At 40.3% G+C, this 26,367-nt stretch overlaps 3 protein-coding genes across 4 annotated transcripts; 1 reads left to right on the top strand and 2 right to left on the bottom strand.

The window, feature by feature from the left end:
- Positions 1–1,334: 1,334 nt before the first annotated feature.
- Positions 1,335–2,656, top strand: mixl1 (Mix paired-like homeobox). Of its 2 annotated transcripts, none has more exons than XM_086167215.1 (4): positions 1,335–1,431; positions 1,557–1,777; positions 1,869–1,989; positions 2,088–2,656. In XM_086167215.1, exons 1-4 carry the CDS (start codon positions 1,335–1,337, stop codon positions 2,654–2,656), a joined length of 1,008 nt encoding a protein of 335 aa, XP_086023341.1. The 2 variants fall into 2 exon arrangements, with proteins under 2 accessions (XP_086023341.1, XP_086023340.1); XM_086167214.1 differs by having other exon boundaries at positions 1,869–1,998.
- A 189-nt stretch (positions 2,657–2,845) lies between these two features.
- lin9 (lin-9 DREAM MuvB core complex component) lies at positions 2,846–14,003 on the bottom strand. Its single transcript, XM_086167000.1, has 15 exons — positions 13,952–14,003; positions 13,068–13,100; positions 12,337–12,428; positions 11,282–11,395; positions 9,622–9,752; positions 9,263–9,388; positions 8,948–9,105; positions 8,343–8,476; positions 6,079–6,207; positions 5,811–5,912; positions 5,650–5,730; positions 5,426–5,551; positions 4,584–4,766; positions 3,925–4,022; positions 2,846–3,776 (listed from the first exon to the last, which is right to left on the bottom strand). The coding sequence occupies exons 1-15, from the start codon at positions 13,980–13,982 to the stop codon at positions 3,671–3,673; spliced, it is 1,644 nt and encodes a 547-aa protein (XP_086023126.1). The 5' UTR covers positions 13,983–14,003; the 3' UTR covers positions 2,846–3,670.
- A 545-nt stretch (positions 14,004–14,548) lies between these two features.
- parp1 (poly (ADP-ribose) polymerase 1) lies at positions 14,549–25,495 on the bottom strand. Its single transcript, XM_086167498.1, has 23 exons — positions 25,270–25,495; positions 23,978–24,140; positions 23,496–23,611; positions 23,115–23,329; positions 22,636–22,726; positions 22,429–22,545; positions 21,684–21,860; positions 21,345–21,507; positions 21,064–21,204; positions 20,727–20,966; positions 20,568–20,633; positions 20,054–20,186; positions 19,642–19,837; positions 19,443–19,571; positions 18,202–18,285; positions 17,922–18,044; positions 17,670–17,798; positions 17,473–17,571; positions 17,167–17,319; positions 16,893–17,020; positions 16,750–16,811; positions 16,282–16,396; positions 14,549–15,685 (listed from the first exon to the last, which is right to left on the bottom strand). Exons 1-23 carry the CDS (start codon positions 25,390–25,392, stop codon positions 15,604–15,606), a joined length of 3,045 nt encoding a protein of 1,014 aa, XP_086023624.1. The 5' UTR covers positions 25,393–25,495; the 3' UTR covers positions 14,549–15,603.
- Positions 25,496–26,367: the final 872 nt, after the last annotated feature.

Genomic DNA, 26,367 nt, shown 5'->3' with positions numbered 1-26,367 from the left:
AAATGTAATAAATCAAAAATGAAAAAAGTAATAACACATATTCATGAGAATAATAACAGCAACAACAAAAACAAAGGAAAGTAATGTTTTTGAGAAGACAAGTCATTACAGGCAACAGACAGCCTTCTACCAGTTAGTAGCCATATAAGTTTTCCTATAAGTTTTGGTTCCTTATGCAATCCTGTCAGGAGGACAGGCTGAACAATAATTTAACTTTGACTTTTAAAGCCACTCACAGAAAAAAAAAGGTAAAAACCAGTTTAATCTATATCTCATTCATGCAAAGAATAGGTTTCTGCACCCTCTTGGAATTGTTAAAGTAATTCATGTTTTCTATTCGCAATTGTGTCATCACATGAAATCCAAGACAGGCACAGATGTGATTTATTATTTTGTATTTAAATCATTCCACAAAATATTGAGCAAATAGGCAAAGCCAAATGAGTTTGCCTATGTATTCCATACATTTTGACACAAACCTCCATGAATTAACCAAGGGCTGCTCATTCAATGACAAGTGCCCATTCCTCTGTAGTTTTGAACTACTTTGTGGTTTGTGTATTGCGATCAACGTTGTTGTCCCCTACTGGGGAGAGGAAGTGCCCTTTCCTGCACAGGGCCAGTTTTGGCAAGAAAACTCACATTTTTAAACCCAAATAAGAGGTAACGCACAATGCACCACTTTTCCAAATAAAATGGATACATTCTGAAAATAAAATCATATGTAATTCAAAATAAATCTGAAAAACATGTATGTGATACATTCTCAAATATAATTATTGTATCCTTCATGCTTATGCACATGTAAAATAATACATTCATGTGGTGAATTGTTTAAAATATGCACAGCAGTTTTTTAACCAAAACCCAGATGACTGGAAACAGAAGATACCTTGAAGGCAGCAGAATTTCTTTATCTTTTTTCCCCCTCTTACTGACTGTTTTTTTTTTGTAAGCACTGTTCCTTGGGAGCCCTAGACCTTTTGAGGAAATGGTTTCCGACGGTGAGTCTTTGAAGGGCCACAAGTCCATTACTGCCTGACCCACTCCAAAGCGGATAAATGTTTTCTCTGCCGATGTGTATTGAACATGCAGATTCCATTAAAACCTCTTCTCAAAGGACCTGCGGCTTCTGTGGCGGGTGTGAGGCCCTCACACCTCTGGCGGTCCGCAGACGTCTGAAGTTGGCGCAGGGGCTTCTGCAGTGCCAGCCGGCCCTGATGGCTGCCCCATTCACACATCCAGAGCTCGCCACCTTTGATCGAGGGGGGATTTAACCCCTCGTAACGCACGTACGGCCGTTTTAGTGGATCGGTGGAAATACGTCGAGGATCATGTCTGCAATGCACGGGAATCTCACGGTCGGGGATCTGAACCACTTCCAGATGTATCACGAAGGGAGTTTGCAGATGAACAGCATGGTGAATTCAGGTTGGTGAGGAAAGGGGTGCCCGCCGTTCCCGTGCGTAAATTTACGCGCAAGCCCTGCTCGATTTCACCTCGTCTTGCAGGTTTGGTGTTTTTTTTTCGCCATGAAATCAGTTTGTTTGTTTCAGACTTCAGAGGTTCGGATGTTACAAACTACCTCAGCTCTGCCAGCTCGGGGCCGAGGATGGATAAATGCGTGGCAATCTTGACGCACAGGAGGAAGAGGACCAACTTCACCCAGCAACAAATCGAGGTGCTGGAGAAAGTTTATTCAGACACCAAATATCCCGATATCTACCTTCGAGAGAGGCTGGAGGCGCTGACCGGGCTGCCTGAGTCCAGGATCCAGGTACCGGTCCATTTTTTTAAGACTCGCAACACCATCCCAGAGCAGATTTACCAGAGTTAGGGGTTAAAATCAGCGGTGTCCGTTTTTCCAGGTGTGGTTTCAAAACAGGAGAGCGAAATCGCGCCGCCAGGTGGGCTCATCGGTGTCCGTGAAGGTCCAGAACGCTCCCGCGCCCTTCGGCCAGCTGCAGGGTAGGATGTGCCAGGAAAAAGGTCATTACTGTCACCGTTTGTTGAACCGAACATACTGGGAGTGCATCATATTCCCCGTGCATGATCAGGTATAACTGAAATGATTTCTTTTTATTTAGTGTATGACAGCAGCCACAACGCTGAAGCTCACAGGATAGGGTTTGTGAGGGAGGACAGCTATGGACCTACCCTGCACCAAAACACAGAGGAGGCGCACAGGAGCAGTCTGACAACCAAACCCAGCGGCTACGAACACTTACCGGCCTCCTGCATCTACAACAAGGAGGGAAGCAGAGTCAAGCCTGAGCAGATGCAGTGCCACGAGCTGAGTGTCAATGTCCCATGTTGTAACGTCCATCTTTATCACAAGGAGAATGAGCATCCACCTGACGCCAGGATGACCGGGAACCAGGGCCAGAAGGTTCTGGTTGAATATGACAATTTCCCGCCCAACAAGACCATTGGACCGGAGATGAAGGTCGTGATCCCGCCGATCCCATTGCAGAATAACTTCAGCAGGTCATCTCCGAAGGATGCTGGTGGCCAAATCCTGTACCCCAAAGTGAGAACTGCAGGGGATACGTTCAATCACTTTTCCCCGCTTCACACCACTGAGCCACAGGACTTTTCTGATTCAGACTCTGAATGGGAAAATAAGGCCATGGCTGGTTTTAGTGTTTTTTTGTGATGTGTGTTTTTTTTTTTCAAGTTGAAAAGCCATGGTTGTTTGGAATTAAAAACATATATATATATTTATTGTAATAAAGCAATGAACTCATGGTTGGTTATATCTGAAACTCAATTTTAAATAAACACTAAAAACTATAAGACCCCAATGTCACTTTGCAATTTCATGTTTATTACAAAAAGACTGGAACATTTATATAGAATTGCCCTGAGGCACTCTCATATACAACTTTACAAAACTGAAAAAGGAGATTCTCTATGGAAAAAAAATGGTTGACTTTTTTTAAATTATTTTTTTAAATGATGCAGGCATTGGTTGGCAGTTGCAGCAACAGCCATGCCAAATCTGGAAATGCGAAGATAACTTTTGGAAGAAAAAGGCATTAAAACCCTAGAGTTCTCCTTTACAAAAATACCGAAATCTCTTTTCAGTGCACACAAAATTACAAAAGCCATTTCTGAACACAATAGAAATGTTGACAATAATCCTAACAATCAAATATTGTACAATTATCTACAATAACAATTTTATAAAACAACCTTTAGGCTCCACCGTGCTTGCCATTGGTGGAGCAACAGAACACAATACAACAGGAGGAAACTTTATAGAGATAGCAAAATATTGTTTCGTAACCATAGACACCTAATCAAAATAAATAAATAACTATAAAAACTGTAAGAATCAATGTTTGGCACATGGAACCAATAAATAACCATAGAGGTTTGAGACGTGGATTTGTTGCATTTGCAGAAAACTTCAAAGTTTGAATTCTTTTAGGTGCACAAACATTTTTATACAATAAAACAGGAGGTTAAAAAGAATCTTCCTTTCCATCAAGAACCTGCTAAGAAGACTGAGTTTTTTAACTGAACATCCAAAACTCAGACTGTGTTGTGGTCCATAACATCCACCTGGGATTTTGGTTACAGTTCAGGAGAAAAGCACCATCTCGTTAGGATTCAGACGGTTCCACACCGATGTGTGTGCATGCACCTGTGGGGATGTTGCAGGTACTCAGACTGTATTTGTGTTGTTGGCAGCAAATGCATGCAGATTGCCCAGTTGACTAAGGCCACTCTGGATGTGTGCCACGTGGATCTCCACATTGTTCTGGAAGCAACTGAAAATGGAGTATAATGAGTGCTAATACAACCAACAAACAGGAAAATTATAGTTTATTGATAATATAAGAAATTATAAAGTTATACAATACTGTGACTCCGGGTTGCCCACAGATGAGTAGTTAGAAACAATACCAGATCATTTACCTGAGGTTGGAGGGATCAATGGAGGTTTTGATGTCATTGAGGGAGTCTGTTAGAGATTTGAATTCAAACGAATTCAGGTCTCCTCCATCTGCCAGGGACTGAAAAGATCCAAATTGACAATGAACAGGTTGCCAAATGAACTATAAAGGTTGAAAGACAATACAAAAAAGTGAAGTCAATTCAATTAGTAATCAACCAGTGTTCATACCAAAATTGCTATCCATGGAATGCACTTTAATGGATTTTGGTAGATCACCTATTTTTTGTTTTTATCTAATCAATGCTTTGAAATGTTAAGTATAGTGTTGGAAAAAGAAAATCTGTGGAGCTTAAGTGGAAGTTCACACACACACACACACACACACACACATCTATTAGTCATGCTGGTGGTGCAGGTGTGTTAGATATTGGAGTGGACAAGTAATTGGAGCTTCTCCCCCCAACCCCCTCTCAGAGTGTGTGTGTGTGTGTGTGTGTGTGTGTGTGTGTGTGTGTGTGTGTGTGTGTGTTAGAGAGGGCACTTGAAACACAGTGATGCTGCATTGCCTGTTTGTTTTATTCTAAAGGCCTTGCTGAGACTAAATTATAACAGGAAGTAGTCTGGGCCACAAGTAGCCACTGAGTCAACTGATGTCTTCATGAAGGTTGAAATCCCTTACCTTGATCTGTAAGAGCAAAGCTGTCAGGCGGGAGATGAGGTGTGTCAGGCTCGGGTTTGTCACACTCTGCTGCCCTTCCTTCAAGGAGTTGCTCAGCTGGACGATCTGCTGTGCTGCTTCATCACATTGCCTTTGCAGCTCGGTTGGCTGGTTAGCTGGAACCATGCCCTGATCTGGAGCAAGCTGAACACACACACAAACACACTCAGCTGCCACTTATTACCAGAATTAAACCACAACAAAGAGGACAAAAGTCATGTAAATGAAAAAAAAGGTCTTTTGGTCACAAAAATGATGCAAAGTACCACATCAAGTTGATATGCATTAGTTTTATTTTCTCTGCTGAGCTGCTGATTTGAAATTTCACCTGAGAAATGTGCAAGGGATATTTTAAATAATCTGTGAGCAGTTGTTTGTTTTCATTGGAGAATTGGTCTCAAGAGTAAAAAAGCAAAAGGAAGAGTTCCTCTGTGTCAAACCTCATAAAAGCCCTTTAGGACAATTCCTGGAAAAATGGTAAAAGCAAAATCTGAGTTTGAATTGAATTTTTTTCCTTTCATGATAATTCAACTTTCATCTCAAAATGTAAACTTTTTAATTCTATAATAACTATGGTTATCCGTGTCTCTGAACACAAATGTACATTGCAAGCCTCTCGATTGACTGTTTAGAAGAATGCCAGTTTTCTTGCGACTCTGGTATGGCAACCACCTTAAGTGAAATAGAGGAGATGAAATCCTGCTGTCCTAAATGACTCAACTCATAAGAGCACAGTCTTGGTGGAAAAGGTGCTTTAATCTACGGTACAATCATGAGTGATCGATATGTATTAATTGAGTTACCTCACAGCAGAACTGGTGCACTTCATGAAGGACTTTCTTAAGGTCTTTATTGAGTTGCTCCAGCTCAAGCACTGTTGTAGCATAGCGCTTCTGGAAGTCCAGGTCTATTGGCATGGAATAGGACTTCTAAAAATGATCAGACACAAAGTACTTCAGGATGAGCTTCATGTATGGATGTCATAAATTCACAAACATGTATGTATTAAGAGTTCTATTAATCCTACCAGTTTCTCTGCCTCTGTGTTCATTTCTTTCAAGTGCTTGATGTGTTCCTTCTTGATCATAAGGATCTTGGATAGCCTTGTCTGGTAACAAAAGACTTGTTACCACATGTAAGGAGTTAAGCGATTAGCTTAAAGTATTTTGTTTGAGGGTATTCATTTACCACTTGGACTAGAAACTTCACAGGAAATCCTCCAAGAGTATCTCCATCAGCACCAGGAAGTTTGCTTCTCCATGGTGATTGGTTGATAAGAGGGTCATTGTCCTATTAGTAAGTTGGACAATGGCATAATTAATATTAACACTCAGTTCCCAAATATCTACTATTTAACAACAGATGGAATGTCATTATAGCCTATATTTTCTGAGGAACAAAAACACAGTCCAATTCCAGGCAAACAGTACACAAATATAGAAACACAGTGGTGTACCATTAGAACAGGAGTAGTGGCGGGTGGGAAGGGGCCCCGAGGCGAAGTCATTAAGTTTTGTATGTAGCGTGTTGTCCGGTGCTTCTGGGCAAAGGCTGAAATAGGCATTGTCTCGTTGGGCTCATTGCTCTGAAAAACAAAACAGAAATGACAAAATGCTTTCAAAAGTGTAAGGTAAGTGTAACTACCCCTCCTCGAGCCATTACCTTATTTGGTGGAGGGGTTTGCACGTCCCTAGTGATCCTAAGAGCTAAGTTGTTGGGGGTTTTATGCCCCTCGTAGTGACATCCAAGGTAAACAGGTCCCGGGTGAGGAACCAGACAAAGCTTGGCTAAAAAGGCGCCAATGATAAAACTAACTGGATCTGGTTGTCCCTTGAATGGACACAGGTGACCAGGGCCAGGGAGGGAGCTCCATGGCGGGAGCCAGGTGGCCAGGCCTGCACCCATGGGGCTCAGTTGGGCTCAGCCGGAAATGTCAATGTGGGTCCCCCTTTGTTTGTGCTCCCATCACACTTGACCCTCGAGTCGAGTGTGAGCAGAGTTTTGGCTGAAGTGGGGGACCTTGGCTGTCTGGCAGTGGCTGAAGAAGCTGGCTCTAAGAACATTTAACATTACCTCTCTGGTGGGGAAGGAGTCTGAGCTGGTGCATGTGGCTGGGAGGTTCTGGCTAGATATAGTTGGACTCACCTTAATGCACGGCTCAGGCTCTGGAAAAAGGCTTCTTGAGAGGGGTTGGACTCTTTACTTGTCTAGATTTGCCTCCAGTGAGAGCCAGTAGACAGGTGTGGGAATTCTGATTGCACCCCCAACTCGCCGCCAGTATGTTCGGGTTCAACCCAGTGGATCAGTAGCCTCCCTTAGTAGCCAGGGTAGCCTCCCTCTACCTTCAGGTTGGGGGATGCATTCTGACTGCTGTAAGTGCCAATGCACCCAACAGCAGTTCAGACTATCCACCCTTTTTGGAGATTCTAGAGGGGTTGCTAGAGAATACTTCTGTCAGTGACTCCCTTGTCTCATTAGGGGACTTCAAAATTCATGTGGGCTTTGACAGTAGGACCTGGAAAGGCATGACTGGGAGGGTCAGCCTCCCAATCTGAACCTGAGTGGTGTTTTGTTCCTAGACTTCTGTGCTCATCATACACTGTCCATAACAAACATCATGTTCAGACATAACGTTGCTCACGTGTGCACCTGGCACCAACACACCTAAGGCCACAGTTGAATGATTAACTTTGTTGTCAGGGCATCAGACTCGAGGCCACACATTCTTGATACTTGGGTGAAGAGAGGGACAGAGCTGTCAACTGATCATCACCTGGTGGTGAGGTGGCTCAGATGGTGGGGGAGGATGCCACTCAGACCTGGCAGACCCAAATATAGTTTCAGGTATGGGAGGAATTCAGTGAGGCCATGAAGAATGACTTTTGGAGGGCTCCAAGGAGATTCTGGTCTTCCATCCAGCAGCTTGGAAAGGGGAAGCAGCATGCCGTCAACTCTGTACAGTGGAGATGGCAGGCTTCTGACCTCAACTTGGGACACTGTGGATTGGTGGAAGGAATACTTCCAATACTTACATCCTTCTCAATCCCTGAGGTTGCTGAGGTAGTCAAAAAGCTCCTCGGTGGCAGTGCCCGCAGGGGCAGATGCCCTAACTGGTAAGGTGCTCCAAGAATATAGGGTACCGAACCCTGTAATTCGGGTTGTTTAGTCCTTGTGTGATTGGCGTCAGAGCATTGTCCACAACTGTTGCGGAATTTCTCAGCAGCACCAAGGCGTCAAGAGGATCCGGTTTGGTTGCCGCAGGATTGAGTTTCTGCTTTTTGCAGATAAGGAGGTTCTGTTGGCTTCATTGGACTTTGATCTCCAGCTTTTGCGTGAACAGTTCGCAGTCATATTTGAAAAAAAAACTCCAAATCTGGGACCATGACTCACAGACAGAAACAGATGGAGTGTCCACTCCAGGTCGGGGAAGAGGTCCTGCTTCAAGTGGAGAAGCTAAACTATCTCGGGGTGTTATACATGAGTGGGGGAAGGATGGAGGAGATAGACGGGTGTATCGTTGCGGCCTCACTTTAGATGAGGACTCTGCGCAGGTCTGTCTTGGTAATGAAGGAGCTGAGCCAAAATGGCGAAGTGCTCATTTTACCGGTCAATCTACGCAAAGCTCTCAATTTACCGGTTGAGCTACGTTCCTACACAATGTAAATACAACCTCAACCACACTCTCAGGAGCAGTTTTGTTTTAAATGACATGTATCTTACCAGGACTTCATAATCAGGCACAGTGTGTGTTCCCAGGCCACTGCGGTCAAAGGTTACACGATAGGTAGCAGCACTTGTATCCACTGCCTCGATTTGCCCTGTGAACAAACCGTCATGGACACCTCGGAGCCGAGCTGTGTGGAAAAATTGCAGAGACGTTGTTTAGAATCTATTAGAACATAGAAAACAAGAGTCAAAGATAAAGGTTGTGTTTAGAACATGGTATTACAGTAAGCAATATACCTGGTATCTGGTGGTGAACCAAAAGCATTTAACAAAACTGAAAACCTAATGACAACAATTAATACATGACTTTCTGTGTGATGGGTAACTGCAATCGAACAGTTTATAGAGACGTTTGATTCATTACAAACAGGTCAAAGGTTAAGTCAGAGTTACATAGGAGCAAAAGATGTCTACCAACTCTATTTGCATTCAAAGGGTTGTTCATATATTTTTACCTATAAACTAACAAACAAGGTTTTATCCAAATCAGACAACAGTAAAATGCTGAAATGTAAACCAGACAACTTGAATGTATAGTGCACAACAATATACTGTATGTGGTTGCCGACTGCAGGGAGTGATCACATCAGTCATCTTACCAGTGACTTTGGTTCCTATGATGAGTGGAAGGGGGATCTCATCTGGAAGGTCTTTACAATTGGATACATCAGACAGTTTTCTTTGCTGCAGCAGGCGCATTTTCTGCCTCTTCTGTCGAAGTGCTGTTCGCTCCTCAGCAAAAAATGCTGATGAACACCTGGGTAATAACATCAGCCTTAATTTCTGTTTCTTATGTGAGAAAACATTGCTACAAAAATTGTCCAAATACCACAACTTTCTGTAAAAGCATGACAAGAAGCAGATGAGTAAACATTTTTTGTCGTGATCTTCAGTATGTAAGGATTGTGTTGTACCGTCTGGGTTTCCCCATCAGTCTCCTGATTGTTCCCCACTCAACTCTTGTCAGCTTTCTTGTTTTCAAGTTGGGGAATGACTCTTTCAGACAGAGGCAGAATTCATTGTCCCCCTCAAAGAGAGGTCTGGAAGAAAGATTAAATGAAACTTGAGCAAAGTAGATAAAGTGGTCTAATGTTTTAGTTATTTCAACATTTCAACCATATTGTTAATAATTGATTTTTTCAATCGTGATCATTGTAGAGGGATTACATAGGATTACATAGTGGCGTGCACATGGAGCAAGTATAAGTTCTGGTTTGTATTTAAATGTTAATGCAAAAAACTAATTCTCGTGTGAGTAAACGCTATACTTTACCTGTCGATATTGGAATAGAACCATTCATAGATGCACCATTTGTGAGCTTTGGGTAGCTTTAAGAGATTTCTTAATCTTAATCCGATTTTCTGTGAGGACTTCTTATCAGGAGTCACTACACTGGAAAATTTCTGGGGAAAGACAAAAAACAAACAGGTTATTCAGTATTCAGTAACATGTTCTAAAAACAGAAAACAATGAACCACATTTAAACTTTCTTCTACTGTCCATAACATTTATAGACCTGCTATTCCCAGCACCGTGAGGGTCTGCTGGGAACGACTGGCAGAGTCCCCGGTCAGAAGGAGTTTCAACTCCCACCTCTGGCAGAACTACAACCACGTCCTGAGGGAGGCAGGGGACATTGAGTCTGAATGGGCCATGTTCCGTGCTTCCGTTGTAAAGGAGCAGACTGGAGCTGTAGCCATAAGGCGGTCGGAGGCTGTTGGGGCGGCAACCCTCGAACCTGCTGGTGGACTCCAGTGGTGAGGGATGCCGTCAAACTGAAGAAGGAGTCGTATTGGGCCTTTCTGGGCTGTGGGGCTCCGGAGGCAGCTGACAGTTACTGGCAGGCCAAGTAACTGCGGCTTCGGTGGTTGCCAAGCCAAAAATTTGGGTGTGGGAGGAGTTCAGGGGGACCATGGAGAATGACTTCCGGTGGGCGTCGAGGAGATTCTGTCTGTCGTGGTGGAGAGGGAGCTGAGCCAAAAGGCAAAGCTCTCAATTTACCAGTCTATCTAAGTTCCCACCCTGACCTATGATCATGAGCTGTGGGTTGTGACCGAAAGAACAAGATAGCGGATACAAGCAGCTGCAATGAGTTCCTCCACAGGGTGGCCAGACTCTCCCTTGGAGATAGGGGGAGAAGTTCAGTCATCCGGGAGGAAATCGGAGAAGAGCTGCTGCTCCTCAACATAGAGAGGAGTCAGATGAGGTGGCTTGGGCAACTGGTCAGGATGCCCCCATGACACCTCCCAGGGAAGGTATTCCGGGCATGTCCATCTGGGAGGAGACCACTGGGATGACCCAGGACACGCTGGAGAGACTAGGTCTCCAGGCTGGCCTGGGAACACCTTGGGGTCCCCCCAAAGGAGCTGAACCATGTGGCTGGGGAGAGGGAGGTCTGGGCCTCACTGCTCCGGGTGCTGCCCCCTGAAACACGATTCGGGATAAGCAGGGGACAATGGATGGATGGATATTCCAAGCAAATAACTCACTCTTATGGGAAATAAAGAAGGCATCACAACATTCTGTGTCTACTGCTGCACCTGAACTGACAATAAATAAAGTGTATGTTGAAGTAAAGTGAAAGAGTGAAGCATTTGCTTGTGAAGAAAGTAGAAAAAGTCCAGTGTTGGCTCCTTTGGGTGAGGATTTATATCAAATTAATAAAGTGCACAGAAACTTACTGTAGTCCTTTTTTAAGACATGGTTTGCCTGTTCTTCAGATGCAATTTACTATCCGATCCATTTCAAACTGGCTCTCTACAGATAGTAATGTGTCTCTTTAAATGACAAAAATTAAATCAGTCCTGAAGAAAATCCTAGTGGTGATAATAAATTCGATATTTGGTTCAAGGCAATGCATAAAACTGAAAACAATACATCTGTTATCTAACATTTTAGTTTCAGTAGGAGTATAATATCATTTTAATTTTACTTGTGGTGTCGTGATGACCCTCTGGCTCCTCCGCGGTGATCTGGAGGGTACACGCTGCTGTGGTTGCTCATCATCCTCCCGAAACAAACGGCTCCGCTTTGAGCTCCGTGTGGGCTGGAAATAAATGTGGACAGATAATTCTGAATTGGGCCACTGACATTTGATAAAAAACAAAAATTAAATAAATAAATAAAAAGTCAAAAAATAGGGTCATTTTACGTTTTAGAAATATCTCAGGGTAGAAAAAGAAATGTATAATTCAAAACTTTCATGCTTGAGAAAGGAACTGTAAGGATTTTACTAGTACTGTAGCACTGATTTGTGTAACAGCAAAATGGAAATGGCACTTTCATCATGACAACACGTACCGTAGGCGTGTTGGAATCAACTGTATATTCAATCAATTGTATGAAATTTTTTTAAACAGGTACCCTTGTGCTGACCAACAAAAATGGAAGTGATCTGTGTGGGAGCGTTAGCAGCAACCATGCAACGTGGCTAGCAATCTATACCTAATCTTAAAAAAAAAAAAAAAAAAAAAAACTACTTATAATGGATAAGTAATTACCCTTGACCAAAAAGTAATCTTTAGACAGTTGTACTTGTAACAGTTGTAACAGCAGCACTCTGGACAAAGCAAATACTTAGGTGTGCACCATTACTCTAGACCACAGAATAAGTTCTGAAGCAAGTAGACATGGTTAGTTTTTCATCCATTTCAGGAGATTTCTTTTTCTTACGTTTTGCATAAGGGGGCACAGATACTAGAATTGAAAGGGTGTAGCCATTAATAATGATGACTGCTGAAGCCTAATTTTTAAAAGTCCTATACAGAAAAAAAGTTCACTTTCAGTATGGGAAAGGTATAGTTTAAAAACATTTATTTTTACAGTAACTCAAACATCATCAGATGTAAAATAAAATAAATGCAATGAAAATAATTAGACCGATAAATTCAGCTTAATTACCCCCCCTTAAATAATAAATAGATTGATAAATAGAGAGAGAGACAGACAGATGAATACATAAATTGAACTTGCCACCTGTGCCCTTACCGTGTCCATTGTGAGCAAGGACTGTCGTCCCCTTGTATTGTGAGCTCTTTGGAAGCTGTTCTTTTCATTCAACGTGTTGGACAAACTGCCTTCTGTACATAAATAAAGGTGTTAATTTAAGATGAGAACACAATAAAGGCAAGTAATAGAACACTTGGGGAAAATACCAACAAAGACTTTCATTTGACAGTGTCTGACACTTGAAAATGTTCCTATAATAAGCTTGTCATTGAAGAAAGATACAACATATCTGATAGAACAGAATTTCAAGAGAGCTTTATATTTCTAAAAAAGTTAAATGCAGACACAAGCTTACTCAATTTGGTTATGTCTGTCTAAAACTATGGATAAAGAATTGACCAATGTACTATCCAGTAACATTTCATGAGCCCAAGGTTTGCAAAGCCATAGTTCTGGGGGAGATGAGAGCTGTGAGTTTGCAGAGGGTCTCATCTCAATTTTCACAGCTAATAGTTTATGATCGAGAAGCCCCAAAATGTCTCTGAGCTTTCCCTATGATATTGCAACTTCCATTTAAATGTTCGCCAATGTGACATCACACATTTTCCTTCAAATTAGGATTATCTCCCCATGTGATGTCAGAGCTTGTGATTGAACAGATCACAAGTGTTTTGGTGTGAACACACATATTTTTCATCAATACAAATATCTCTCACACACACAGCACAATACAGACATAGACTTCAAGGAAAATAGATGAACTTATTTACCTTTGAGACTGACAAGGGCCTCTGCCGAAGAGCCTGTGGGAGGTGATGGAGTTGTATTAGGGGTAGTGGAAATGCTATACACAGGTATAAATATATACTATGCCAGGAAGTTGGAAGTTCATATGATATCTGCGTTTACAGCTGCATCAAAAGGACATTACTAGCGTTAGTCATATTGCCCTTGCCATTAAAGAAAACCAGGTAATTTGACGGTCGATACAGCAAAGCTAACGCAGACTATTAGGCCTACCCCACTAATGTAAGCTGACAAGCACGGATAACGTTCTAATGCTTGAGATCTCATACACAAGGAATGTGCGTAAAGAGCTAACACTTTATCATTACGCTAATATGAGTTACGTTAGCTACGTTTACGTCGACTTCCTCAGCTGACAAGACTCCCGTCAGCATCTTGTCAAAATCACACACAGCACATTGCCGTGTAATAATTTCAAATGAGTAAGTATGAAAGATGTGACGAAAGACTGAAACTATTCTCACTAAAATTGAAACCCGGTGGATGTACAAATGTTACCGAAGCATTAGGACACAACCTTTGCTGTCACTGAACTAACCCCAAGCTAGCAGATACGTATTAGCACGAAGCTAAGCTAACGTTATTTGTTTACCCAGTTGGACTAAAGTAACTTGCTCAACTCCAATATTAGCAGTCGTTAGCAGCTCGTGCTAACAAATGTTCACGTTAGCAGACTTGGATAGACCGGCATGTATTTGCGTCAAAAATAGATTTGTAAGTCCGTCCCCAAATTCGCAACAATCATTGGGGCAGTAATTGTTTGAGTTTATCGTTAAACGTGAAATTTCGAATATTTGACATCTTCTTGTCCATGAAGCAAACTCCTTGATTTTGTGTTGTTACTCACTCTCGTCTAACAGCTGGTCCATCTCCGCCATCTTGAATTGGCCGCGCCGCTTTTTCAAAGACCTTGTCAAAATGCATTCTGGGTCGGGACGCTGTTGTCTGGAGGGTGATTTGAGATGTTAAGTCTTTATTTGTTCGTGGTTGAAAATTACTTAATGTTTACCGGATATATACAAATTCCCCTGTACATATGTGTTTGAAAAGTAGCGGGTGAAGGCTTGGAAACATGTTTTGTTGCACTGCGTGGACGTGAATTCGTACAAAGCACCCCTTTATTGTTTCATAGAGGTTCATTTTGCAGTTTTGCTCTAGTGCAGGTATTCTTAAACTTTGCATCTACCATCATACCTTAATCACATCCAGGGCATAATCAAACCCCTTCCCTGAATGAGCTTCGAGTTAGGTCTGTCCAGTTTTCACAACCCTTCTTTCATTTACAGATCAATGTGAGTCATGATGATGCCTTGTTCATTAAAACCCAAATATTTAGACATGTAACACTGGGTTACCTTCACCTCCAGTAGTGGGCAACATTTGACACTAACGAGTGCCCCAGATGCTCTGACATCATCAAGCAAATCCCAGACTCAGTATACTAGTTTCCATATCCGAGTTTTATTGTGTTTCAAGTGAGCAAGGAAAACTATGAAAAATGTACCATATTGCATGGCAACAGAGACCTTGTCATAAACACTTACCAAAACAATCCTTTTTTTAATCATGGAAGACAGACTGAGTTAAACAACACAGGAAGTATATACATGTCAAATCCTGTCCAGTATCTTCCAACCTGGACACCGTCTTGGTGGGAAAACCTGTCAGAATGTAACGTGATTTGGTGATGTTGAGACTGGACGTCAGGCGGCTGCTTATCAAATCTGCAGTTGTACCGCTCGTTGAGAGGAGGTAATAGGAACACCCTTCTGTCGCATGTAAGACTACAAAGATTTTACTCTCCCAACATTCCGGTAATTGTTTTAAGTGGTATGGACTGTATTTTTCAGGTATTCAGAAGTTTACAAATACCTAATGCAGGAATACTAAAGGCTATCAGTTACCTAGTCTGATGAAAAAGAAATAAAGTGACAGGGTTGCAATGACTATTGTAAAGCATCATATATTCATCAATCACTCCTTTTTTTTCCTGATGTTTTCTACTAGAGACTAAAGGCTGGGCAACTGGATGGAGCAGTGATCTTTCAGCTTTTCCCTCGGATGACAGATGGGATTCTGCAAGCAAGTTTTTAAGACAATCATGTTACAACTGTCAGACATCTCAATTGTTGCGATCTCCATGAAGGTTTCAGGGGAATTTTTTTTCCTAATGTAGTCAAATGGCATTTACTTATTGTATTGCATAATAGCAACCTTAAAAACTACTCTGGTCAACTGAGAAGCACACTTCAATGTTTGGTTGCTGACATCGAGAGTTAATGGCCACATGAAAAAAAAAAAAAAAAAAAGTCAATTCTTAATTGTTCTTGTGGTGAAGATGTCGCAGCAGTTTCACTTAAGTTCAAAATAACAATCAGCTACACTGAGTGTGTAATGTACAGTTTGAACAACAATTCCGGCACCAAAAGAGTAGCTTGGAGCCATGCAGTAGGAGAGCAGTTAGTAGATTCACAATGGAGGATTCGGCTGCAGACCCTCTCACCACAGGGATGCCTGGTAGTTGAACTTGACCTTCAGCAGATATTTCATGTTTATCTGTGCTACATCATACACAATATATCTGGAGGAAAGCCCGTTAAGGAAGAAAGAGGCTGGCTACATCACAGTGAAAAACATTTCACACAGCTTGAGAGGTGATTTTGTGTCGGGAACAGTGACACTCCCTGTTCCTCAAAGTGCAATTGTTGCCAGTTTACATGGTATTCCTGAAAAGTACTACACAAAATTTCCAGAACCACTCATCTCAGTGGAGCAATTACTTTTGCTACTGGCTCATTGAGCAGTCTATGGTGTGTGCTGTCTTTACCAGACACAGTTGGTATGTGTCTTAGTATCTCTGTATTTCTAATGTGTCAAATTCAGCCATCCATGGCTTGACCCAGTTAAGTTATTGATTTTGTGCCACAATTCATCGAGGTATTAAAAAGGATTAATAGGCCCAAGAGACTGAACATTATAATTAGATAAGATAGCCAATACTTCATCCATGAGAGGTTGAGCTAAAACCAGCACCAGACCTGATATCGTTACTTGCACCTGTCAAACTGGCAACTACCATTGGCATAAAAGTGTCAGTATAAATGCAGTTGGAAAAACTGAGGTTATTTGGTAAAATTATTCTCTACCCATTGGAGTAGGTAAGTTTTGGAAGGATACTCGTTGTACAATAGACTTGTGTCATCAATGTTAGTGTGGACTCCTTTTCCCAAAGGCACTTGGACTCCGTCTAAAGTGACTGCAGAACTGGAATCAGGAGCAGTTCTACCAAGACCTGGAAAAGACAGAAAATGTATTCATTTAAACATTGTTAACATATTTACAGGAATCACAATAACAGAACTCAATAATGCATGCATTGATGGAAGCACACAGATATTAATTTCCTACAATTGCTGTATTTTACAGGAACGTGAACGTGCACATGCGTGCGCACACACACACACACACACACACACACACACACACACACAACTGAATAATACAAAACTTTTAATCAGATGTAAACACATGATAAATCATGATATATCATACCTTATGTCATATAGGAAAAATCAATAGTCATTAGTCAAACACAGCAAATCTACACAAAACAGAGGCTGAGCAGTAATTCCGTGTACCTCTTACCTTTAACACTGTGTTTGCCCTTTGGTAACTTGGAAATGTGAGAGGCCTTTTTCAACTCATGCCTGCATTATCAGAACACATAAAATTAACATTTTGCAATAGGTAGAACAATAGTACCATATTTTTATATGTCGGCTGCTTACATGTTTCCAAGAGCAACTTCAGCAAGAAGCAGAAGGCCAACAGGGTCTGTCTGTGAGGTGTGACAGTAGTTTGCACTCTTGGACACCATATCAGCAAAATACACACCTTTGCCGAACATGTAGCCAGTCTGGAGGTAAACCAAGAAAACAGCAATGTCAGAGAGCTAGTACTGAAAGGACGAAAATAGAAACGTAAAGTTACCATTGCTTACCCCCCTACTTAAATAACCCCCCCAAGCAGTTTTTGGTTTGATTGATTATTACGAAAACTCACCACTGGGGCCTCTGGGGGTGCAATACGGAGACCCTGAGATAAGATACCAGCATAGTTGGTTGTACGTGAACCGTGCCAAAGTAGCTGCCGATTGTGTAGTTCCTCAAAGGGATGGTACCGTTGGCGCTCTCCATCTCTCTTAATTTTGAAGATCTAAATGAGGGAAAGATTTGATGACGGCAAAAATCATTAATCACAGGCACAAATACAGTAGGTATTAGGTAGAGAGGGAAAACCATCAAAAAAAAAAAAAAGAAACAAGTCATAAGAGTATAAAAGTTTAGGAGTTCCAGAACCACAGCTTACTTCTTGCACTTCCAGTGTATACGTGTTGTGTGTGGCTGCATGTGTGTTCTTAACATATTGCAAAAGAATTTCAGCTTCCTTTGTGGTCTTGTCAACAACCTGTACACAAAGATAAGAACATTTAGATGTCCCTCTGTACATAAACTCTTCAAACTGAAAACATTATTTACAATTTTAAGAAATGGTGCGCTGCTGACCTCAATGTCCGTTTTGAGTTTCTCATAGTTAATGTCGATGGGATCATGGTCATCGTCCTGCACCCCTCCTCTGAGGAGGCTGTATGCCACTTCGATATCCAACAGATTGTCCAGCATCTGAACTTTAGCCTGGAGAGTAACATTAGCATGTTATAAAGGTGACTGTCATTGCAGTAGGCTTTTTACTTATAACATTACCTTACATACAAGACATACATTTATATTAAAATGTCCCTTTGTTTATGTCCTTACTTGAATATAGTCTAGATTGCTGAGCAGAGGAGGTTTCTTCATGCCAAAGTCATGGGGTATCAGGGTGTAGAAACGATTGGAAAGATCCAGTATTTGGGCCTCAGGCAAACAATCAGACACAGCCTACAACCAAAGATAGAATATTTAATTTGTCAGAAACTAATTAAGAGTTGCGTTTCTGTAAAGTTTCATTGGTATAAGAAGGAACAGAATAACTGTTGAGAAGGAATATTCATATGTGAACACCAGGGAGCGACCAGGAGATGTAGTGCCAACTGACCTGTTGCACTTCAGTGAGGAGGGCATAAGCACTCTGAATCTGCCTTTTACTCAACTTTCCAAGAGGCATCTTCTGAAGGTCAATCTGTAGACAGTAAAAGATCAAAGAATTACAAGTGCTGATGAAACAAAAACAAGCCCACTAAGGTTCCATAATCCTATTCCTTATTTGAAGAAAAAACATTACCTCAGATTCAACCCAACCTACTTATATTAAAAAGGGGTTGAAAGTACACTAGTGTAGACTGAGGTTTTATGGAAACCTAAATGATAAAATTGACATATGTTTATTTTTTAAAAATTCAAAAAAAGGTCTACTTGATGCTGGATATAATAGCTAACAATTAATTATCTGCAGAGTTGTTATTTCACATTTTCATTAGTTAGATCTCAGTAATTTGACACTTTGGGTGTCCTTATTTCTTAAAACAATGACAGTTGTGATTTGCTGCAGGAGTTGTGATGATAAATGCCTATTAATCATTATAGAAGCTCATTTTTTTTTCTTAACAATAAATTCTTATACATTAAAATGATAAAGTAAGTGGGGATAAGTGTGAGAACATTTTTGAAAGGATACCACTTGGACTTCATGAACTCTTTCACTCCAATTTGACCAAAAATGACCTGACCCTTCAGCAACCACAAAAATGTAATATCAACATGTGACACTTCAAAAAGAAACCTTATCTATAAGCTATGAGGAAACTCTAACATGGCCTTTACAATATTAATGTTTAAAAGTGTACTTTCATATTCACTAAGATATAAATCAGTCTTTGTGGTTTTCCCAACTGAGAGTAAAGTAGGCTGGGTTGCAGTCATTCAGACCATCTGGTTTCCACTCAGTAACTTACTGTGTATTCAGGGGAGATGAACAGCTGCTTCACTAGCTCCTCAGTTTAATATTACTGGCTCCAATTGTTCTGGTGATTTTATTTTAACAGCTGATCAATAACATGGTAACATGTTTATTAAAAAAAAAATGTGCAAGAAACATCATCATCATTGGAAGTAAAAGACCTGTATTTTTTCCAATATGTTGTGTCCGACGATTTTCAAAGTTTTGATTAGCTACTATGGCATTTGAAATGTCATGTGTAATCATGACATAATTCTTAATTATTTTGAATTTAGATTATAAACTTACTCTCCTTTGATGCTGATGAAGTGAACTCTACAAATCTGACGGCTCACACCACCATCACCACAACTACAACAACAAATCTAAAAAATTCCTACCTCAAACTCAACCATAGCCTTTTTCATGCTCTCCACATCAAATATCATTTTGATCAGCTCCTGAACAGGCTTGGCCAGCTTTGACTTGGTCCCAGCGGTAGCTGTGAGCTTCTTTACTGCTTCTTCATCCTAATTAATAACAAATAAATAAGTCACCTACAGAAAAAATTGCTTTAAATCTGTCGATTATCTTGTGTACCTGTCCATAGTCAATCTCCAGTGGGTAAAACTTGTTGGGATATTTAGTGAAGTTGGAGGAACCCCAGTTATTGCCTGTTTTTTCCTTGTAAACGCTCAGAAAGTTGTCCAGCGCAGAGTTCTTGTCATGAAATTTGTCTAGCTTGTTGCCTCCGATGGAAGTACCTACTCTGCCCCATGACCTGAACACCCAGTACCTGCACGGATGACAGACACGTCAAGCAAAATATGGGAAATGGTGGGAGACAAGTCACAATTGCATTAAAAAATGATTGTCGAGCATTATGAGTACACAAAATAACATTTTTAATGAAAAAAAGGACATAAATTAATAACTAATTAATTACTTTACAATATTTTTATTGTTATAAATTAATTATTCTTCATTAAAAATGACAAAGAAGTACAAGGACCTTTTCTGGACGTCATCCTCGAGCAACTGCAGCTTATAATAGGAGTTGGTTCCTCTGACTATGTCCACAAGGCCTAGGGTTGCGCTGTACATTTTACCACTCTGTTCAAGGACATGAGCGCTATTTTCAAGACCTGTGAATCAATATTGTAAGTTTTTCTTTTGAATATACACTTTTAAAAATATCACCAGAAACTAAAAATCACTTTTCTTTAAACTTCCCCGTCTTTTCGAACCACTGACTAAAATGGGATTCATATTTTTTCAGGAATAAAAAACATTGTGTTAAAAAAAAGTTGCTCAAAAATTCTAATCCAATGCAGGACCAAATATTCTTCACTCAACATATATTCCGAATTTTAAATACTATTATATATAATCAGTTATGAAATCAGAGCTGCCACTTTGCATAAATAATAGCTATAGGAATAGCAATCAAGGATTTGTTCTTAGATTCATGTTTTAAATGGCTTTCAAAATTTGAAGGGTTGCCAGAACTCAACTTAATGTACTACCTGAATCTGGATCCACTGCAGCTCCTCCTTTGACTGTGAGTTTCATCTTCTTGGCTTTGCTACCACCTGAAATAATGAGACCACATTCAACTGAAGCACACTTTTCATTTCGAAACAAAAACAGCCATGTTGCAAAGTGTTTCATTCCAGGGGCCTTACCTTCCTCTTCCTTTACCCTCCCTGTGCTCTTGGCAGCAAGGGCTCCTGATTTGGATGCTGCTGATGGAGCTGGAGCCTCCACTTTAACCTCTGCACCCCAGGGTGAGATGGCACGTAGCGAGATGAGCTCCTGGATGCCTTTGTCTAACGACTTGATGTCTGTGAGGAAATCCTCTGAGACTACACGCACACCAGCATCCCTTACTTCTTCCATTTTCTTCCCCATCTTCTCCACTTCCTCTGCACAAGACAGATATGACAAAATACATTTTAATATTTGACCTGAAAATGTAACTCGCTGAGATATAAAATGTAATTTAGTTGATTGGGTCCTCACTCTTGGTGCTGAGGCAGAGTGAAGCCTTATTGGCGGTGCCAGTGATCTTCCCACCCAGCTCTTCTACTGCAGCCTTCAATTCATCCTTGTTTTTGCTGAGTTTGCCCACAGTCAACAGTTTCATACCAGAAAGAGGTTTATCTATGAAGGGAGGGAGCTACTTTATCAGTAATTGAATTGGAACATTTCAGTTTTAATTTGCTTGCTTTCAAAGACATTACAATTTGTATTGATTTAAGATATTTTTACAGGACACCAACTATTTAGGTTTAAGCACTCACCTGGGGGTGCGCCCTCTGGCAGTGGCTTGGACTGTGTGCTGGATGCACTAGCCAGGGGTTCAGTTTTGGGTGCAGTTACAGTTTGCGGGGGGGAATCCTTAGGGTACACTCTGTCTAGTGGCTTAAACTTGAATTTTTTGAGGAAGGGAACTTCATTGAATTCCTGAAATTACAAACAAATATATATTTTTCATTGAAATGTCTGCTTAGACTTTGTCTGCAACCCTCTGCAGGCTAAAAAGACTCAAAACAACTGACTGACCAAACTGTTGCTTACTGATTGGCAATGATTTAGGTACTTCATTCATACTCAGCAAGACAGCTGTTCTCATCCCCTACCTTAGGGATGACCAAGTCCTTGCGCACAGGTTTTGCAGTTTTGAATACGCACTTTGTCCAAGCTGAGATGTCCCCTTTACAGTAATAGGCATCGCCCTTGAACACCAGTTGGCCCTGACACTCATTACAAGCCTCCAGAGCCCCAAAAGCCATGCAATCAGCCAGGCTGTCCACCACCTGTCAATGAAAGAATATACAGTGGCTATGCGTAATGAAATATGTACTTTGAAAACACAATATGCACTTGCAATATACATCATAACTACAATAGATGCAACGTTCATTTATATTCTGCACCAACCTGCTAAAGTGAAGATTGGGTTTGAAAGATAAATGAATTATTGACAACTGACACCCATTACTCCTGAAAGTCGCTCAAGTAAAAAACAATTTCCAGGTAATTACTGAACAATTTTGAGGTGAGTTAATAATGATTGAGAGGGCAATCGTGATTTTAGATTATACATGGTATTTGAGAGAGAAAATCCATTATTGGATTCAGTGAGTAAAATATAGCAAACCAGAAAACACAGCTAAATAAACTAACTACTTAAATAATTGATTTATTTTGTTTAACTTCTGTCTCAATTTTGTCATTTGTACTGCTACTTGACAGTACAAAAGCAACCTTGGTAAGCAGACCATATGTGTTCTTTATTACAACTCCTAATCTAAATGGATTTTATTCAATGCCAATCACTCATAGAGAAAATCTACACTTCCAAATGAAGAGTTGGTTCCTCACATTGGTCTCTCCAGAGGGAACCTCCTGGCCATTTGCAATCAGCAATTCCTTCATGTCATTTGTTGAGCAGAACTTCCTCAACTTGTCTTTTATTCCCCATATCAGCTGGCTTTGATTCTGAAAGTAAACACAAACACATAAAGAGAGCACCATATTCAGAACTGTGGTTGACACTTTCTTCTTGCAAAACATGAAAACAAAATGTACCTTCAGCAGCTCTTCCAACTTTGTCTTCTCTTGTTCCTCTTCCTTCTTCTGCTTCTTTGATACTCCATCCACTTCATCAGACTTACGCTTTCTGTAAAAAGAATTTCCTCAAAAATGTAACCAGTAGTTTTTCTTTTTGATAACTCTGCAGAGAAGACAATACACAGGGACTAGTGAATAGTTCTAAACAGACAAAAGAGTATGCACAATGCAGGACTAATACCACTATTTTCTTTATTGTGTGGTAGAGAGACAGGGTGAAGCAGAATTAATGATTAGCTGGAAGGATCAAAGAGGTCACATCGGTCTTTAAACCAGTATTTCCTCTCAAGCAATACAAACATTACACTACAGATGAGTTTCACAGGGAAGATAAATTATAGATAATTAAGGGAAATTATAGATTAAAATAAATTAATTATAAATTACCATATAAATTATAAATTAAGATAACATTATCAGAATATACTTCATCTCACCCCTCAGTTTTCACAGCAGGAAGCCTCTTCTTCAGCTCCTCCTTGTCTTCAGCCCTCAGAGCGTTAAATCCTTTCAGCTGGGCTCCGTTGTATTCAGGCTTGAAGGCGAGCTCTTCGCGGCGGCTAACGAAGCAGCTCGTGTGGTACCACCGGTCAATCAGACCCAGTTGGGGCTTCTCCGGGTCCACAGCTTTCTTAGACACTCGGATCTGATCCTGAAGGCAAAGCCAGGAGACAAATACATTCTTATTAGGTTAGGGATGCAAACCCAAATTTGCTATTGTGTTAGAGGAGATGTGATATTACATAGTCATTTATAATTACTTTGTAGAACACAATGTAATGATACAAATAAATTATTTAGACAATTAAGACTCCAACCTTAGCTATTTTCTGCTCGCAGCCTTTGCATGTGCTGCGATTGGACTTAGCGTATTCCACTGCAAAGTCATTTAATGTCTTTTCACCATTGGCTCCGCTTTTTTGCCCTCCTTTTCCTGCAACAGTAAGGTAGTCACATTCAGATCGCTCACTGGGGAATGAGGGAGAAGCCATACAAAAGTGTAATAAAGGATAATAAATATTCATGTTTTTCTGACCAAACTATGCAAGGCTGAACCGACAAACAAAACATTCTCTTTAAAGAAAAGATTTTTCAAAAAGGCAATACTATACTGCCAGAGTTACCCTCAGGAGGAAACCTCATATCTTGACTTCAAATGAGAAGCTTAATTGTAAAACCACCTCTACTCAGGATAATGTGACAGTGTTCTTAAATAAGAATATAAGAGGCTGTGCAGTACAAGGATATTTCCCTAATATTGTAAAGAGTCTCATAAAAACGTGTGTATTGGAAAACTGACCTGCAACAGAGCCACCATTCTCAACAGCCTTTTTGACCTTTTCCTGGTCCTCCCAGCGGAGGTCAGAGATGCCAGCGATGTCTGCAGTAGATTGGGCTGCAGCTCGCTGCCAGAAGCATGAGAAGTGGTGCCACTGGGGAACCTTTCCATCAAACTTGGGCGACTAGAGAATAGGAAGCGAACAGGGAAAACTAAAGTTACGGAGATGGGAGGCTTAAAACACAAAGACTGCGATGACACCGCCACATGTTTGAGATGGGATTCACTTGAAAAATCTGTATAATGGAAATTTAACATGGTTCCAGTTGAAGCAACTTGATGAAATAAGGGTAATTGAATATGGAAAACTATCTAGTAGTTATCATTCATTTGCCAGACTATTAGATTATGTCTGTATAAGATGTAACAGTACAATGTATAATATAATAATCTGTGAAGAATAATATATATAATAGTAATACATAATATAGTAGTAGTCTGTATAATATAATATAATAACATATAATTATGTCTGTATTTAAAATGAAATTTTCAGTGTATGAAAAAATAAAATAAAAAAAGTATATATATATATATATATATATATATATATATATATATATATATTCACCACACACTGAAAATCTGAATATTTAATTTCAAATAGAGACATTATTATGTATTGTTATTTTATATAGAAATTACTATTTTACTTATTTGAATTTACTTTGCGGGTAACTTCTTGCACCACATAATGCTTATAATGTCGTTTTTTTGGAAGATTTTTACCTTCCTGATATCTCATAGGTGTTTTCATACTGATTTTAGGTCACATGTTTCTTGTTTTAGGCTAAACCTATAATAAAGCATTATTATGTTTTCGACGTTCGATGACGGGGGACAAAGGAGCATTTCACGGGTTTGAATCGTGGAATGTTAAAGAAACAGATTAATCAAAGTTTACGGTAAGGTACGGCTGAAAACGCCCGAGACATCCTTATCAATATGTGATACTATATCGAAATGAAAAGTCATTCCTATTCATGTTCCTATTCATTCATTGAGTCAACTTTCTCTTTCGAACAAACGGATGCGGCGTCAGTTCGGCATCCCTCAAGGCTGAGCGGCTTGTCAACAAAAAATCATATACCATTTAAAGGATAAAGAGGGCTTCCAACTAGAATCCTCAAACAGTACATTCTGCAAAAATTGAAATAAAAGGCTTTAATTCGTAGGAGGAAATAGGCCGAGTCGTTGTGGGATATTAAGCTGGCTGGCGGTTAGCTAGTTAGCTAGCTTCCTTCAGACGTTACCTGCACCATGATAGCCATTCTCAGCGAGCCTTTAGCGATGTTCTCTTTGCATTTCTTGCAAGATGCGAGGCCGCTTTTGGCGTATTCTGCTCTGTAAAGCTTCTCCTCCTGAGAATCCGCCATTCTTCAACAATATGAAAGCCAAATCAAATCAATGCACTTCGCGGCCAACTTTACTCGGATAAAATCGAGCCACAACAATCAGGGCACAGTCAGGGGAGAGGAGTCGGCGTGCTTGCAAGTCCGAAAGAGATGGAAAATAGAATGAGTTCTCACTCTGTTTTTTTTTCTTTTTGTAGTTCTGAAGTGGAGAAATCGTTTTGCGTTTTCTAAAGCAACGCTCATAATATTATGTAGAATAAATGAGCACACATACAAAAAAAAACAACAACAACATGCATATGCTGTGTATATTCCATTTTGATCTGCATCAATCACATCTAAGAATTATCTGGATTTTAAATTTCAAAAGCAGATTCACAGGAAAATAATATTTTCATTTCGTGACTTCTCTGCAGCAACGCAGCACCATATATTTTACTTTTGTTTTTTATTCTTTATAGTCCTTAAAAAACTGGTTTGAATTCACTTTGTGTAGTCAATGGGTACTCAGTGTTTATATCCCTGATAGCACTTTGCATGCAAGAGATTTGGGACTTGCTTACAAGCATTTAGAAAGTAAGTCTTTTTGCAGTGTCTCAACTGGAGTTGTGGAGATGTGAAACAACTTGTCAATAAAACTTTCAGAGTGGCAACTGATGAAATCAAACTGGATGGCATCTCCGGTAAACTAATTAATTAATACATGATAAATTATTCATAATTTAAATCGGACGTCACAAAGTTTTTTTTTTGATAACTAATGACAGTTTTCTTTCTCCTTCTCAGAAAAAAAAATGAACAGAAATTTAAAAACGGATCGCCCAGTAAAACAGGAGCATTTCCTGTAATGAATAGACGATCAGTGGCAGAATCCGCGCGTTAATCCCAGACAGCACTAATCAAGTCAAGAAGATTTTTCGAGGCGAAGAGAGAGAGAGAAACCAAAAGCATTCAGAATCTCACTGCTGCAGCACGTGGATCATCTTTGCAAACTCC

Source organism: Fistularia commersonii, chromosome 20 (assembly GCF_037954325.1).
Source record: "Fistularia commersonii isolate RoL2024-O1a breed Wild chromosome 20, RoL_Fcom_v1.0, whole genome shotgun sequence".
NCBI classification, from domain to species: Eukaryota; Metazoa; Chordata; class Actinopteri; order Syngnathiformes; family Fistulariidae; genus Fistularia; species Fistularia commersonii.
The sequence above is the reverse complement of the archived record's forward strand: the minus strand, read 5'-3'. Positions and strand labels throughout refer to the sequence as shown.

Coding starts and splice junctions, on each gene's coding strand:
- mixl1 (XM_086167214.1), top strand. CDS start 1,335: ATGTCTGCAATGCACGGGAATCTCACGGTCGGGGATCTGAACCACTTC. Junction 1,432..1,556: donor GAACAGCATGGTGAATTCAG/GTTGGTGAGGAA, acceptor TGTTTGTTTCAG/ACTTCAGAGGTTCGGATGTT. Junction 1,778..1,868: donor TGCCTGAGTCCAGGATCCAG/GTACCGGTCCAT, acceptor CCGTTTTTCCAG/GTGTGGTTTCAAAACAGGAG.
- lin9 (XM_086167000.1), bottom strand. CDS start 13,982: ATGGCGGAGATGGACCAGCTGTTAGACGAGA. Junction 9,389..9,621: donor TTCTATTCCAATATCGACAG/GTAAAGTATAGC, acceptor TCTTTCTTCCAG/ACCTCTCTTTGAGGGGGACA. Junction 4,023..4,583: donor CTTTGCTCTTACAGATCAAG/GTAAGGGATTTC, acceptor GGATCTTTTCAG/TCCCTGGCAGATGGAGGAGA.
- parp1 (XM_086167498.1), bottom strand. CDS start 25,392: ATGGCGGATTCTCAGGAGGAGAAGCTTTACAGAGCAGAATACGCCAAA. Junction 23,612..23,977: donor GAATGGTGGCTCTGTTGCAG/GTCAGTTTTCCA, acceptor TTACTGTTGCAG/GAAAAGGAGGGCAAAAAAGC. Junction 19,572..19,641: donor TGGAGATTGACTATGGACAG/GTACACAAGATA, acceptor GTTATTAATTAG/GATGAAGAAGCAGTAAAGAA.